This window comes from Grampus griseus (genome assembly GCF_964374135.1).
Source record: "Grampus griseus genome assembly, chromosome: 1".
NCBI lineage: Eukaryota > Metazoa > Chordata > Mammalia > Artiodactyla > Delphinidae > Grampus > Grampus griseus.
This window is the reverse complement of record NC_139017.1, coordinates 70,892,080-70,905,879: the sequence shown is the minus strand read 5'-3', so window position 1 is coordinate 70,905,879 and position 13,800 is coordinate 70,892,080. Positions and strand designations below refer to the sequence as shown.

The 13,800-nt window shown below is 46.1% G+C and overlaps 1 protein-coding gene across 1 annotated transcript in view; it reads right to left on the bottom strand.

Moving 5' to 3' along the window:
• Nucleotides 1-10,929: 10,929 nt before the first annotated feature.
• Nucleotides 10,930-13,800, bottom strand: part of IQGAP3 (IQ motif containing GTPase activating protein 3) — a gene marked incomplete at its 3' end in the record, with an annotated part of 39,398 nt that continues 36,527 nt past the window's right edge. Inside the window, exons 34-38 of the mRNA XM_082678996.1 lie at nt 13,450-13,662; nt 12,686-12,852; nt 12,273-12,374; nt 11,724-11,832; nt 10,930-11,043 (exon numbers count right to left, since the gene is read on the bottom strand). Coding sequence (XP_082535122.1) covers nt 10,930-11,043; nt 11,724-11,832; nt 12,273-12,374; nt 12,686-12,852; nt 13,450-13,662 — 705 coding nt within the window. The remainder of the gene's footprint in view (nt 11,044-11,723; nt 11,833-12,272; nt 12,375-12,685; nt 12,853-13,449; nt 13,663-13,800) is intronic.

Here is a 13,800-nt window from a genome sequence, read left to right as displayed (position 1 = left end):
TGGGAAATGGTGTCATGGCCATTTTTGGAAAATACATTCTGCCACAAAAAGTTCATATACATAAATGCAAATAATATATATAAAGAAGGGCTGGAGGGATCCATACCAAACTATCAATAAACCTTCCCTCTGGGGAAAATAGGTAGCAGATGTTTTAGCTTACCTTCGTATCTATTCCTTGAGTCTTTGACATTGAGATACAATATACATTATTTTATTTGTTTAATGAAAAGGAAACTGAAGAGAAGGAAAAAGTAAAACTTTGCTGTAAGCCTTTTATAATAAAATTATTTAATAGATTGGTATTTCTGGGGAATGTTGTATAATGCATCTGAAATTCATGAAACCATTTAATTAGGTTGATTATAATATATTTAAACAAGATGCAGAAATGTGGACAGCATTAATATTTTATTTTATTTATTTTTATTGGGGTATAGTTTTACAATGTGTTAGTTTGGACAGCATTATTATTATTTTTCTGTCTTTATTAAGATATAATTGACATATAACATTGTATAAATTTAAGGTATACAATGTGATGATTTAATACATGTATGTATTGCAAAATGATTACCACAACAGGGTTAGTTAACACCTCCATAAACCTCACATAATTATCGTGTGTGTGTGTGTGTGTGTGTGTGTGTGTGTGTGTGTGGTGAGAACATTTAAGATCTACTCTCCTAGCAACTTTCACGTATAGAATACAGTATTGTTAACTGTAGTCACCATGCTGTACATTAGATCCCAGAATTTATTCCTCTTATAACTAGAGGTCTGTACCCTTTGACCAACATCTCCCATCTCCCCACCCCCCATGGATAGGATCATTCATTCATTTAACAACTATTTATTGAATACCTACGTGTGTTAACTGAACAGCTATTCCCAGAACATTTTTGTTCTGAGTCCATTTTGAGGGACATCTCTGGTAGTTCCATCCATTGTCTCACCCTTTTTCACATATTTATCTGGAAAGAGAAAAGCCAGGCTTGGTAAGGAGTGGCATGTTGGTGTAAAAAGACTTCAATATATTAGGTAAGAATAGTGAAAATATTCAGCCTCACTCTTCCAGTTATCTATTGCTATGTAACAAACCACCCTACAACTTAGTGGCTTAGGGGACTTCCCTGGTGGTGCAGTGGTTAAGAATCCGCCTGCCAATGCAGGGGACATGGGTTTGAGCCCTGGTCCGGGAAGCTCCCACATGCCACAGAGCAACTAAGCCCGTGCGCCACAACTACTGAGCCTGTGCTCTAGAGCCCATGAGCCACAACTAGTGAGCCTGCATGCCACAACTGCTGAAGCCCATGTGCCTAGAGCCCGTGCTCCGCAACAAGAGAAGCCACTGCAATGAGAAGCCAGCGCACCGCAACGAAGAGTAGCCCCCGCTCGCTGCAACTAGAGAAAGCCCAGACAAAAAAGACCCAACGCAGCCAAAAATAAATAAAATAAATAAATTTATAAAAAAACAACAAAAAACGTAGTGGCTTAAAACATCATCATCATCACCATCATCATCATCATCACAATCATCACCTTCATCACCATCATCGTTATCATTATGGTTCTGGGCTTGCCTGAGCTCAGCCAAGCAGTTCTGTCTTAGGGTCACTCATGGAGTTGCAGACAGACAATGGCTGGAGTCTTCCCAAAGGCTTCCTCACATGTTTAGTTGTCAGCTAGGACCTCAGCTGGGAACGTCAACTGGAACCTACACTTGGCTCCTCTGTGTCAGCTTAGCTTCCTCACAGCATGGCTGTAGGCTACCAAGAACAAATGTTCCAACAGGACTGGGCAGAAGCCATATCATTTGTGACTTACCTTTAGAGGTCCCAGAGCCTCACTTTCAGTGTAGTTCTAGGCCTGCCCAGATTCAAGGGAAGGGAACATAAAGGCCAACTCTCAATGGGAGGAAGGCCGATGCCATGATAAGGAGAGCATGGGGGCTGGGAGAGTTTGTTATGGCCATCTTAGAAAATATAATCTGCTATTTCAGTCATTATCAAAAAATGAAAACTAAACAATCACGCTTGTAGTTTTCAAACGAACAATGGATTCGGTTAACAGAGGGTCAAAGCCAAGTCCTTCTGTGTCAGGCCAGATGGGCTAAGTTGTGCTGCGGTGATGACCACCCCCCAAATCTCAGTAGCTGAAGATAGTAAGTCTCAGTGCCAGACAGTGCCTGGCTGTCTTTCCAGGGTGCCACCCGCTGGTGACTCAGCTCATGACACTTGTCACACATAGGATAGTAGGGGGAAGTTCTGCTCCAGGTAGCCACTCGGTAGTGACCCAGGCCGATGGAGGCTCTACCATCTTGTAGCTGCACTCTCTGGACCACAGATACCGATGAGGGAAAGAAAGACCAGAAAATCACATGTGGGATTTTTGTCGCCTGTGAGCCTGGAAGTGACACACTACACCTCCTCTCACATTTCATTGGTCCAAACTGTTCATATAGACCTGTCTAGCTGCAAGGGGCTGGGGAATGTAGCAGAGTAATTGGGGTTTGGGGTGAGCATTTAGTGGTCTCTGCCACATCTCGTGTGACCCCAACAAGGCCATACACGATCGGTCCTTCCACCTTATCTCTCAAACCTTTTCTCCAGATATCCACATGGCTTACCTCTTCACCTCCTTCAAGTCATTGCCGAGATGCCTCCTCCTCAGTGAAGCCTCTCCTTATCACCCTCCTGAAAATCGTAACCCACCCTTTATTCCTCCCCTTCACCCGTGCTGTCCCTTATTCTGATTTTTCCAAAGTACTTATTACTTCTTTTTTTTCTTTAAATTTCTTTATTTTTGGCTGCGTTGGGTCTTCCTTGCTGCGCACAGGCTTTCTCTAGTTGTGGCGAGCAGGGGCTACTTTTAGTTGCAGTGTGTGGGCTTCTCATTGCGGTGGCTTCTCTTGTTGCAGAGCACGGGCTCTAGGTGTGCGGGGTTCAGCAGTTGTGGCACACGGGCTCAGTATTTGTGGTGCACAGGCTTAGTTGCTCTGTGACATGTGAGATCTTCCCAGACCAGGGTTCGAACCTGTGTCCCCTGCATTGGCAGGCGGGTTCTTAACCACTGCGCCACCACGGAAGTTCCTACTTCTTTTCTTTTCAATTGAAGTATAGTTGATTTACAATATTGTGTTAGTTTCAGGTGTACAGCAAAGTGACTCGGTTATATATGTATAGATCTATATCCTTTTTTCAATTCTTTTCCATTATAGTTTATTAAAAGCTATTGAATATAGTTCCTTGTGCTATACAGTAAATCCTTGTTGTTCAAAGCGGTTGTTACTTCTAACATACAAAAGTATCTGTCTTTCTTTACAATGTCAACACCATGAGGGCATCAATCTATGTCTGCTTTGTTTAACGACGGATCCCAAGTACCTAGGATAGTGCCTGGCACAGAGACGGCACTTAATAAATATTTGCTGAAGGACTGAATTTTTAAAAATACTTGCTGTCGGCAAGGTCGTGGTAAGACTAACACTTCTATGCCGCCCTCTTAGTGGGACTATAAATTGGTGTAATAGAGTTTTAAATAAACTTTTAATTTTGGAATAGTTTTCAATTTACAGAAAAGTTGCAAAAACAGTACAGAGAGTTCTTGTATATCCCTAAGGTTAACATCTTACATTGTTGTGGTACATTTGTCAAAACTAAGAAACCAATATTAGCATATTATTATTAACTAAACTCTAGACTTTATTCATTTTCACCAGTTTTCCCATTGGTGTCCTTTTTTCTTCCCAAGATTCAGTCCAGGGTACCACATAGCATTTGGCAATCTGTATTTTTAAAATGTGTGTTCCTTGCCGAGGAAGGGGCCTTCTTATGCTACACTGGGAGTGGTAGGAAGGCAACTGAGAGGTTTCGCAAGCCCCACGAGGGCAGATTTGTGTTGATTTGCAAGAGTCAGGCTGGGCTTCATTCTGGATCAAGGAGTACTGGCCCCATAGGGTGTACCGGTTTTCTCTCACCTTCTGTGCCCTCTTTCTTTGTGAATTGATACAGATTTGCTGGAGGACATTAGGTCACATGCAAAAAGTGCCTTTAAAAGGTGCCTACTCTTTGACACAGCAACTTCCCTTCTAGGAGTATAATCCAAGGAAATAAACCCAGGCACAAAGATTTAGGTAGAAAGATGAATCAGGAAGGAATCTTTGTAAATAATAAAACATGGCGCTGAGGAATTTCAGCAAGCAGGGATCTGTCAGGAGATGCTGATAGCACTCAGGGTTGTAAGGAGTGAGATGACTTGACCTGGGAAAGATGACACACTGACCCCTCTAGGGATCTCAGTGTCAGAAACTGCTGGCTGTCTCTCCAGGGTGCTGCCAGCTGGTGACTCAGCTTCAACTGGCTTTCCTTCCGGGGTGCCACCCTCAGAATTCAAATTCTGATTGCAGAAGGGAAGGGAGTCTGTGTCTATTCTATAGCCTTGAGCCCAGTGTCCTGGTCAGGGGGAGGCAGATTCTGCTAACCATTAATCCCACCAGTCATTTGGAGGAAGAGAGAATCAGTACCCTAAAGGAAAAGACTCAGGACTTCCCTGGCAGTCCAGTGGTTAAGAATCTGGCTTCCCCTGCAGGGGGCACAGGTTCGCTCCCTGGTCAGGGAACTAAGATCCCGTGTGCCGCATGGCATAGCCAAAAAAAAAAAAAAAAAAAAGACCCAGAGAGAACAATGCCAACAGAGCCCCCTACAAGGCATTTGCAACATAACATTCTTCTATATATCAAAACTTAACCCTCTAGACGGTTATTTTATAGTGGATGGATTAAGTATATATGGTTATTTTATAGTGGATGGATTAAGTAAATTATGGTATATCCCATTTAATATGGTGAATTTTTTACAGTGTTAAATGGAAAAAGCAGGTTACAAAATAAGATGCATAGTGTGATTCTAATTACAAATATGATTAGAAGAAAATACATCAAAATATTACAAGTAGCTACCATTTGGTGATGGTATCATGAATTATTTTAACCTTTTTTTGCTTTTTAAATATTTTCTAAATTTTCTACAATGAATATGTGTTATAATCTGGAAAAACCTAATTTTTTAAAATTTCATGCTCTTTGATCTAGTAATTTCTGTCCTAGCATTCTAAGGAGATAATTAGAAATGTAAATAAAGATCTTATACCCAAGGATATCCATTGCAGAATTATATAAATTAATGAAAATGGAAAACTGTCCAATATTATGGGAATGTTAAATATATGAACTATATGGGTTATGTTATAGACATTAATAACGTTTTTGAAGAATTTTTTTTTGTTTTTAATTAATTAATTAATTAATTTTATTTTTGGCTGTGTTGGGTCTTCGTTGCTGTGCGCGGGCTTTCTCTAGTTGCAGTGAGCGGGGGCTACTCTTCATTGCGGTGTGTGGGCCTCTCATTGCGGTGGCCTCTCCTGTTGCGGAGCACGGGCTCTAGGCGCGCGGGCTTCAGTAGTTGTGGTACGCAGGCTCAGTAGTTGTGGCTCGTGGGCTCTAGAGCACAGGCTCAGTAGTTGTGGCACACGGGCTTGGTTGCTCTGCGGCATGTGGGATCTTCCCGGCCCGGGGCTCGAACCTGTGTCCCCTGCTTTGGCAGGCGGATTCTTAACCACTGCACCACCAGGAAAGCCCTGAAGAAATTTTTAAGACATAGAGAATGTTTTTCACAGCTAAATGAATAAAGCAGACTCTAAAATTGCATATATAGTGTGATCTCAGCTACTCCATTCAGTCCCTCTGGTTTAATTCAACAGTACCAATGTGGGACTTCCCTGGTGACTCAGTGGTTAGGACTCTGGGCTCCCAATGCAGGGGGACTGGGTTTGATCCCTGCTCAGGGTATTAGATCCCACATGCATGCTGCAACTAAGAGTTCGCATGCCACAACTAAGGAGCCCACAAGCCGCAACTGAGGAGCCTGACTGCCAAAGCTAAGACCTGGAGCAACCAAATAAATAAATAAATAAATATTAAAAAAAAAAAAAAACCAGAAACCCCAGTGCTAATGCACTTTTTTCTTTTTAAATAAATTTATTTATTTATTTTTGGCTGCGTTGGGTCTCCCTTACTGTGTGCGGGCTTTCTCTAGTTGCGGCAAGCGAAAGCTACTCTGTTGCGGTGTGTGGTCTTCTCATTGTGGTGGCTTCTCTTGTTGTGGAGCACAGGCTCTAGGCGTGCAGGCTTCAGTAGTTGTGGTGCACGGGCTCAGTAGTTGTGGCTCATGGGCTCTAGAGTGCAGGCTCAGTAGTTATGGCGCACAGGCTTAGTTGCTCCACAGCATGTGGGCTCTTCCCCGACCAGGGCTCAAACCCGTGTCCCCTGCATTGGCAGGCAGATTCTTAACCACTGTGCCACCAGGGAAGTCCCTACTGATGCATTCTTATGTCACATGACTAAAAGTATTCCCTGTAGAACAGTTCTTCTCAAGCTGTCTGTAATGAAGGGTGGCATCTTAAGATTTCCCATCTGTTATGGACTGATATTTTCGTGAAATACAATAAAAACTAGTTATTAGAAAAATGAAATGAAAAGACTTATAAAATATAAACTCAATCTTTTATTAGATTCAGGGGTAAAACTGCTGGCTGTGAGTTTCTAAATGCTTGTTCTCAATTTCGGCATGTGTCCCAGTAGCGGACCAGGAACAGCTTGTGGTGCCTAATCCCAGCAGCACTGCTGTAGAACAAGGGACACGCCACTCCTCCGTGATGTTCACACCTCAGTTCTAGAGCCATAGCGTGCGTTGGCTTTCCTTTTCATAAGACTAGTATAAGCTCACTGTAAGAACAGCACAGAAAGATACTTCCTCCTCCCCAAAGGTGACCACTGCCACGTTTCTTGTGTATCTTTCCAAACAACATGTACCATTGACAGCTTTTCACATCATTGCACTCAGATCTAGCTCATCATTTCTATTGGCTGCATAATGTACCGTTGTGTGGCTGCCTTTCTAAGATCATCACCATTACAAATAATACTGCCACAAACGCTCCGGAGCTCTTTGCTCCCTTATACAGGTGTCTCCACAGGAAAAATTCCTTACTGGGTATGTATGCTTACATTAAAAAAAATAAATATAATTCACATACCATAAAATTCACCCTTTTAAGGTGTACAATCAGGTGGTTTTTTACTATATTCACAGAGCTGTGCAGCCATCCCCACTATTTAATTAATATTTTCAACATCCCCCAAAGAAACCCCATATCCATGAGAAGCCACTTTCCATTCTCCCCTTTCCCCAGGCCCCGGCAACCACTAATCTACTTTCTGTTCCGGACATTTCATATAAATGAAATCATACAATATATGACCTTTTGTGTTCGGCTTTCACTTAGCATAATGTTTTCAAGGTTCTTCCATGTCGTAGCATATATCAGTACTTCCTTTTGATGGCTGAATAATATTCCATTGTATGGATATATCACCTTTTGTTTATCTATTCATCAGTTGATGAACATTTGGATTATTTCCACTTTTTGGCTACTATGAATCATGATGCTATGAACATTTATGTACAGATTTTTGTGTGGACGTATGCTTTCAATTTTCTTGGGTATATACCTAGGAGTGAAATTGCTGGCTCATATGGTAACTCTATGTTTAAAATGCTGAGGAACTGCCAAATTGTTTTCCAAAGTGGCTCCACTATTGTACAAGCTCCCTCGCAATATATGACTTGTAATTTCTCCGCATCCTCACCACTTGTTATTACCTACTTTACTTTAGCCATCCTAGTGGGGGTGAAGTGGTATCTCATGATTTTGACTTGCATTTTGTTAATGACTAATGATGTTGAGCATCATTTCATGTGCTTATTAGCCATCTGTATATCTTCTTTGGAGAAATGGCTTTTCGAATTCTTTGCCCATTTAGTTGGGCTTTTTATTTTTGAGTTGTAAGAGTTTCTTTTTTTTTTTTTTTAAATTTCTTCCTCCCTCCCTCTCTCCCTCCTTTTCTGTGTTGGGTTTTTGTTGCCGTGCATGGGCTTTCTCTAGTTGCAGCGAGCGGGGGGGCTACTCTTCGTTGCGGTGCGCGGGCTTCTCATTGTGGTGGCTTCTCTCATTGCGGAACATGGGCTCTAGGCGTGCGGGCTTCAGTAGTTGTGGCTCGTGGGCTTAGTTGCTCCGCGGCATGCGGAATCTTCCCGGACCAGGGCTCGAACCCGCGTCCCGTGCACTGGCAGGAGGATTCTTAACCACTGTGCCACCAGGGAAGCCCCATAAGAGTTCTTTATACATTGTAGATATAAATCCCTTGTCAGATATATAGTTTGAAAATATCTTCTCCCATTTTGTGGGTTGTCTTTTTATTTTCTTGGAAGTGTCCTTTGAAGCACAAGTTTTGAATTTTGATGAAGTTCAATTTATCTATCAATACTTTTTCTTTTGTGGCTTGTGCTTTCAGTGTCATGAAAATTTATGTGTTTCTTCTAAGAGTTTTATAGTTTTAGCTCTTATGTCTAGGTTTATGATGTTTTAATTTTTGTTTGTGGTGTGAGGTAGGGGTCCAACTTCATTCTTTTGTATGTGGATATCCAGTTGTCCCAGCACCATTTGTTGAAAAGACTACTCTTCCCCCCATTGCATTGTCCTGGCACCCTGCACTTATATTTCTGATGTTGCCAAATTGTCCTCCGAGGAGGTTGCACTGGTGTATAGCCCCAACCATTGGAGCTAAGTGTCTGTATCTCAGATTGGGCATCAACAGTTAGGAGAAGACTTGATGAACTGAAGCTCATCAGGGACCATCACTAGGGTCGAGTCAGGTGAACCTGGAAGAAGAGAGTGGCATGAGAGTGTGGGGTGAAGGAAGTGGAAATGCTTCAGAGAAGAGAAAAATGCAAGGGAATATAATCTGAGCAGATGGGCCCGAGTTTAAAGACTTTTTGCCCCTTACCAGCTGTGTAGCGTTGGGTAGTTATCTAATCCTCTGAATCATAGTTTCATCATCTGTTAAACAAAAATGGTGACTGCTTACCCTTGTAGAGTTGTTGTGAGGAATAAGTGTAGGTAAATATCCCACCAGTAACGGTAGCTGTTGTGACTTTTCTACATGCGGTGCCTGCAGCTGAGATCATGTGATTGTGGGGGGGCATCACAGTGGGGTAGTGTTGGAGCCATTTGGTGAGTGTGAGACTTTTAATGATGACTGATCATGTACAGAAACTTGGATCCACTGGTACGTGTCACTGTCACCCAGAGCGAGGCGGTACTTGAAGTTTTTGCTGTGACATGTTAAGGGGGGGAGAGGATGTGACTGAGATTGAATGTGACAGCAAGACAGATCCTGAGTGACAGAATGGAACGGAGTGCAGGGAGATGGGCTGCACTGGGCAAACTTGTGTGCACCCGCCCAGTAGGAGCTGCTTGGGAGTTCTGATGTCAGGACGGGTGTCTGTATAGACTGTCCCCTCCTCCAGACTCCCCTCCGTGCTTCCTGAAACCTGGGAGGAAAGGAGGGCGGCTTTCCTCATGGACATGGGATTTTGATCATAGTGTAGAACCCATGATACTAAGGAGCTGTGGCTCAAGCACCTTTGGTGTCATCACCCAAGGCTCAGGAAAAGAATTTGCAGCAAATGTGTGCAAAACGGATGAAGTAGAAGCTGGACTGGTTTCTCCTCCTCTTGGCTTTAGTCTTCAGAGTGGCTGATAAAAGCAGAATCAAAACCTAAGCATTTCTTCCTACTCTCTGTCCCCTGGGGGAGGGAAGAGAGGAATAAACGCCACATCTCATTAAGCATTGATGAGCTCAGGCAGGCAGAGTGGGCCCACAGCCGAGGCAGGCAGGAGGCTGGGGGAGGCTGCAGGAAGGACTCCCCAGCTCACCAGGGAACATCTGTCCCAGAACTTGGAGGCCTGCGCAGGAAGTGAAATAAGGGGTTAACAACAGATGTGGGGGTAACAGCTGCTTTTATTAAAATGAAATCAGAAGGGCCACAGGGACAGGAAGCTGGGTAGATGTGGGGACAAGAGAGAGACAGTGGCTGAGACAAGACGGCAGATCTATGGAAACTGCCTGGAAGAGTCAGCTCTAAGGTGCAAGAATCCTGAGGGTGAGAGAGAAAAGGGGAAGACTGCTTTTTGTACCGTATGAAGCTGAAGTAATGAGATCTTAAACACGAGTGATCCAAGGTGACTTTATATACAAGGTATAAAAGATTGGCATGAATATTAGTTTGAACAGGGAAATGGGAACTCTTTCTCTGAGCTCAAAAAGAAAGCAAGCCATGATTAAGGCTGCACAGAGTATAGGGGTAGGAGAAAATAAATACCCTAGTGACCCGCATGTAAAACAGACTGTAAACAAGGGAATGAGATTTGAGGTTAACGGAGGGTCATCTTGCCTAGGCCGCCTTGGATGGCAACCGTGTCACAATGCCACATGGGCATTCACGAGCGCCGTCCACCCGGTGTGAGGGTGACGGGCTGGAGGGTGTGAGGCGTCACAGAGTGGCCTGGGCTTCAGCAGGGCAGGAACACACACAGCTGATGAAGTGGGAGTGGGGACAGGGACCCTCTGGCTTTGGGGTCTGCGAAGGGAAGGGAGGCAGCAGGAAATCAGGCCGCTGGGGCAGTGCTCACGGTATTGGGAGGGCAGCAGCAGACGCAAGAGCAATAGCTTTCTCAGGTCAAAGGGCAGGCCCTAGGTTCATTCCCTACCATCTGGCTGGAAAACCGTGGGGTTCTGGGACTTCAAAGCCACACAGCCAGACTCAGAGACAGGGTTCGCTTGGGCCAATTAGAGTCCCTGCCTGTGGCCAGGTAGACAAACTCCTCCCAGCTGGGGAAAGGGTGAGACTCCTCGAGCCCTGCCCAGTCCTGAGCTCTGGGTGTCTGCAGGGAAGTGGAATAGTGCATTAGTGTTAAGAAAAGCATCCAGCGAGGTAAGAAAGGCTTGGGTAGCACCCACTGCCTCTGTCACTTCCGCAAGAATTTCTTGTTGAGGAGGAAGATGAGAAGGTTGACGTTGACCTTGGCCTTGTTGAAGAGTTTCATGACAGCCACACCCTCGTATTGGAGCTGCAGGAGGTCCTAGGAGGGAGGGAAGGGGCAGGGAAGCAAGTTTGAGGGTTTCTCACGGTGGCCCATACAGCTAGTCTATAAAACACTAACATCTTGGAGCCTTACACAGTCATCCAGTGGCACTGGCCACTGAAGTGGGCATTGAAACCCCCTGCACAGATGAGGAAACCGAGGCCAAGAGACAAGTACAGTGACTTGACCAAATGTCAATTCAAGCAGAGCCAGGGCTTGAAATCATTTAAAAGACAAAACAGCAGAGCAAAAAGATTTGGATTTAAAATCACTGCTTCCCTGAACACTGGCTTATGACTTAGGCCGGCTTCTTAACCTTTTAGTCTCAGAGCCTATAAAATAGGGATAATGCTTGAGAGTTTCGGAGAGGATTAAATGAGGTAATGTGTAAAGTCCCTGACATGTGATAGGGCTTCAAATGTTAATCCTGCTCTGACATCACCAGCCCACTCCACTCTCCTGATGCTTGGCAGTGGGGTCTGTGTCAGGGCACGGGGACAGAGAGGCTTGGGCTACACAGACCATCACCCTTCTCTTCAGGAATAGATGATACGGATTGGGTGGGGAACAGAGCTGATGTCATCCGCGGCCCAGGGAAGCCAGGCGAGGCTGCCATCTTTAGGCTAGCACCGAAAGCCCATCGGGTGTCTTGAGGGCTCATGGGAGTGTCCCCTCACCTGATAGTGAAGCTGAAATCGCTCCATGTCCACACCCAGGAACTTGGCATTTACTTCGAACTTTCCTGCCTCATCTCCAGGGGTGATGTCAAAGATCACATTTCTGAAGCTATCAAGAACAGGATTCAAAACAGGGACCCACTGCGTCTTTCCAGGGCCACAGCCGCACTCTTCCACCCACAGCTGCTCATCCCAGGCAGTGCTGTGAGTCACCCAGAGCCAGGCTTCTCCTCTATCACTCTCTTTCTCCTCCCACTTTTACCTCTGCTTACACCTCAGCTCTTCTCTCTGCCCAGCCCTAATCAACTGTTCTCTCCTCCAGGACACCTTCCCAGCATCTTCTGCCTTGGAGTGTCTAGAACTGTGCCAGACCACACCCACTGCCCTTAACTCTGTCTGGAAATGTCGTGTCTTCCCCATTGTTCTAGCAGCTCCTTCAAGGCAGGGACCATGCCTCTCCTTCCCTCCCACCTGGTGCCCAGCCCAGAGCCCCACCCCCAGGTTAGGACATGGGAGAGGTCTGACATTCTGCCCTCCAAAGACACATACTGAGAGGTGGGAAGATCTTCAATTTCCACCAAGACACCCTTCTCCAGGAGCTGGGCAGCAGTGTAATGGAGAGATGGCTGCTTCTTCCCTTTCCCAGAACTCCTGAGGAAGAAAAGGCCCCAGAGAATGCATCTAACAAACCCTTCAACACCAAAGACACTAGTTCTCTCTGTGGCTGGTAGGAAGGAAATTAGACCCCGAGGAAGACTTCTCACTGGTGGAAGACAAGAGGAGGGGGCTGCACTTGAACCCAAGACTTTGCGAGTGAAACTCAAAGACCAGAGTCAGGAAGGGACCATGCTGTTCTGGGGTGAGATGTCCCTATCAAAGCTGGGAAAGAGTGGGGCAAAGGTCGACATGGGCAGGAGGAGAGGTCACAGGCAAGCTTCAAAGTGTAGGAAGGGAGCACCTACTTGGAGCTGGGGGCCAGGTGGTCCAGGCAGGCCCGGATGTACTGGCTGTAGTAGTCGCCCTGCTCCTCATAAAAGGTGGCCTTAGTGCTCAGGGCCTGGAACGTGGCCTGGAGCTTCACCAGCTCTGCCTTCCGCCGCTGCCGGTGCCTGCGCTGGTTGCAGATGTCCTGGGGTTGGGGGCACCAGGGGAGGGGTGAGTTGACCCTTCCTGGCAGGAGAATCTCAGGGTCTGATTCAGGCCCAAGAACAACTCACTGTAAGGATCTTTAGGAAGAGCAGGAAGAGGAAGATTTCAAGGTTGTTTTCCCTAGGAGGAGGGCAATCTCAAGGACCCTATCCCAAACCCTTGAAGGACGTTTTCAGGGCCTCTCCCCCATTGAGGAGTAACTGTTCCACGGCTCCTTGTTTTTTAGTGAAAGAGAGTTTCAAGAATACTCCCTTCCCTGACGAATTTTGAGACCTTTCCTTCAAAAAGGACCCTTGGAGATCGCTTGGGCTTCCCCTGGCTGGTGACAATTTTGGGTAGGCACTCACCAGGGAGAGGCCTGCCCTTGAGGTGCCAGCACTATGGACATGCGTGCGCGCACGCACACACGCACACACACACGCACACACACACGCACACACACACGCACACACACACACACACGCACACACACACGCACACACACGCGCACACACGCACACACACACGCACGCACACTCTCTCACTCCCTCCCTCTCTCTTTCTCGCCCTTCCGCTCCCTCCAGGCCCAGGCCGTTACCTTGGCCAGTTCGTCTACCAGCCCCTGGTAGCCGTCGCTGGCACTGACCAAAGCCAGGCCCTCGAGTCGGCGCAGGTTCCGCAGGACACGCTGTTGCTTCTCTGCCAGCGGCAGGAGGGAGTGAGCTGTCAGCGAGCGGTGTCGTCGCAGCGACACTGGGGTCTGGGCTTCACAGGCCTGGCGTCGGCACATCAGCCGCTTGTGGGCTGCTTCCTGGGGGGCAGAGATGCTGAGGGGTCTAGCAGGCCCTACCATTCTGCCCCCAGGCCATGGTCCAGAGGGGGAGGGGCGGGGTGAGGTGGCTTGTGAACATCAAAGTGTACAGCCTCGCAGATGCTGAAGGGCCTCGCG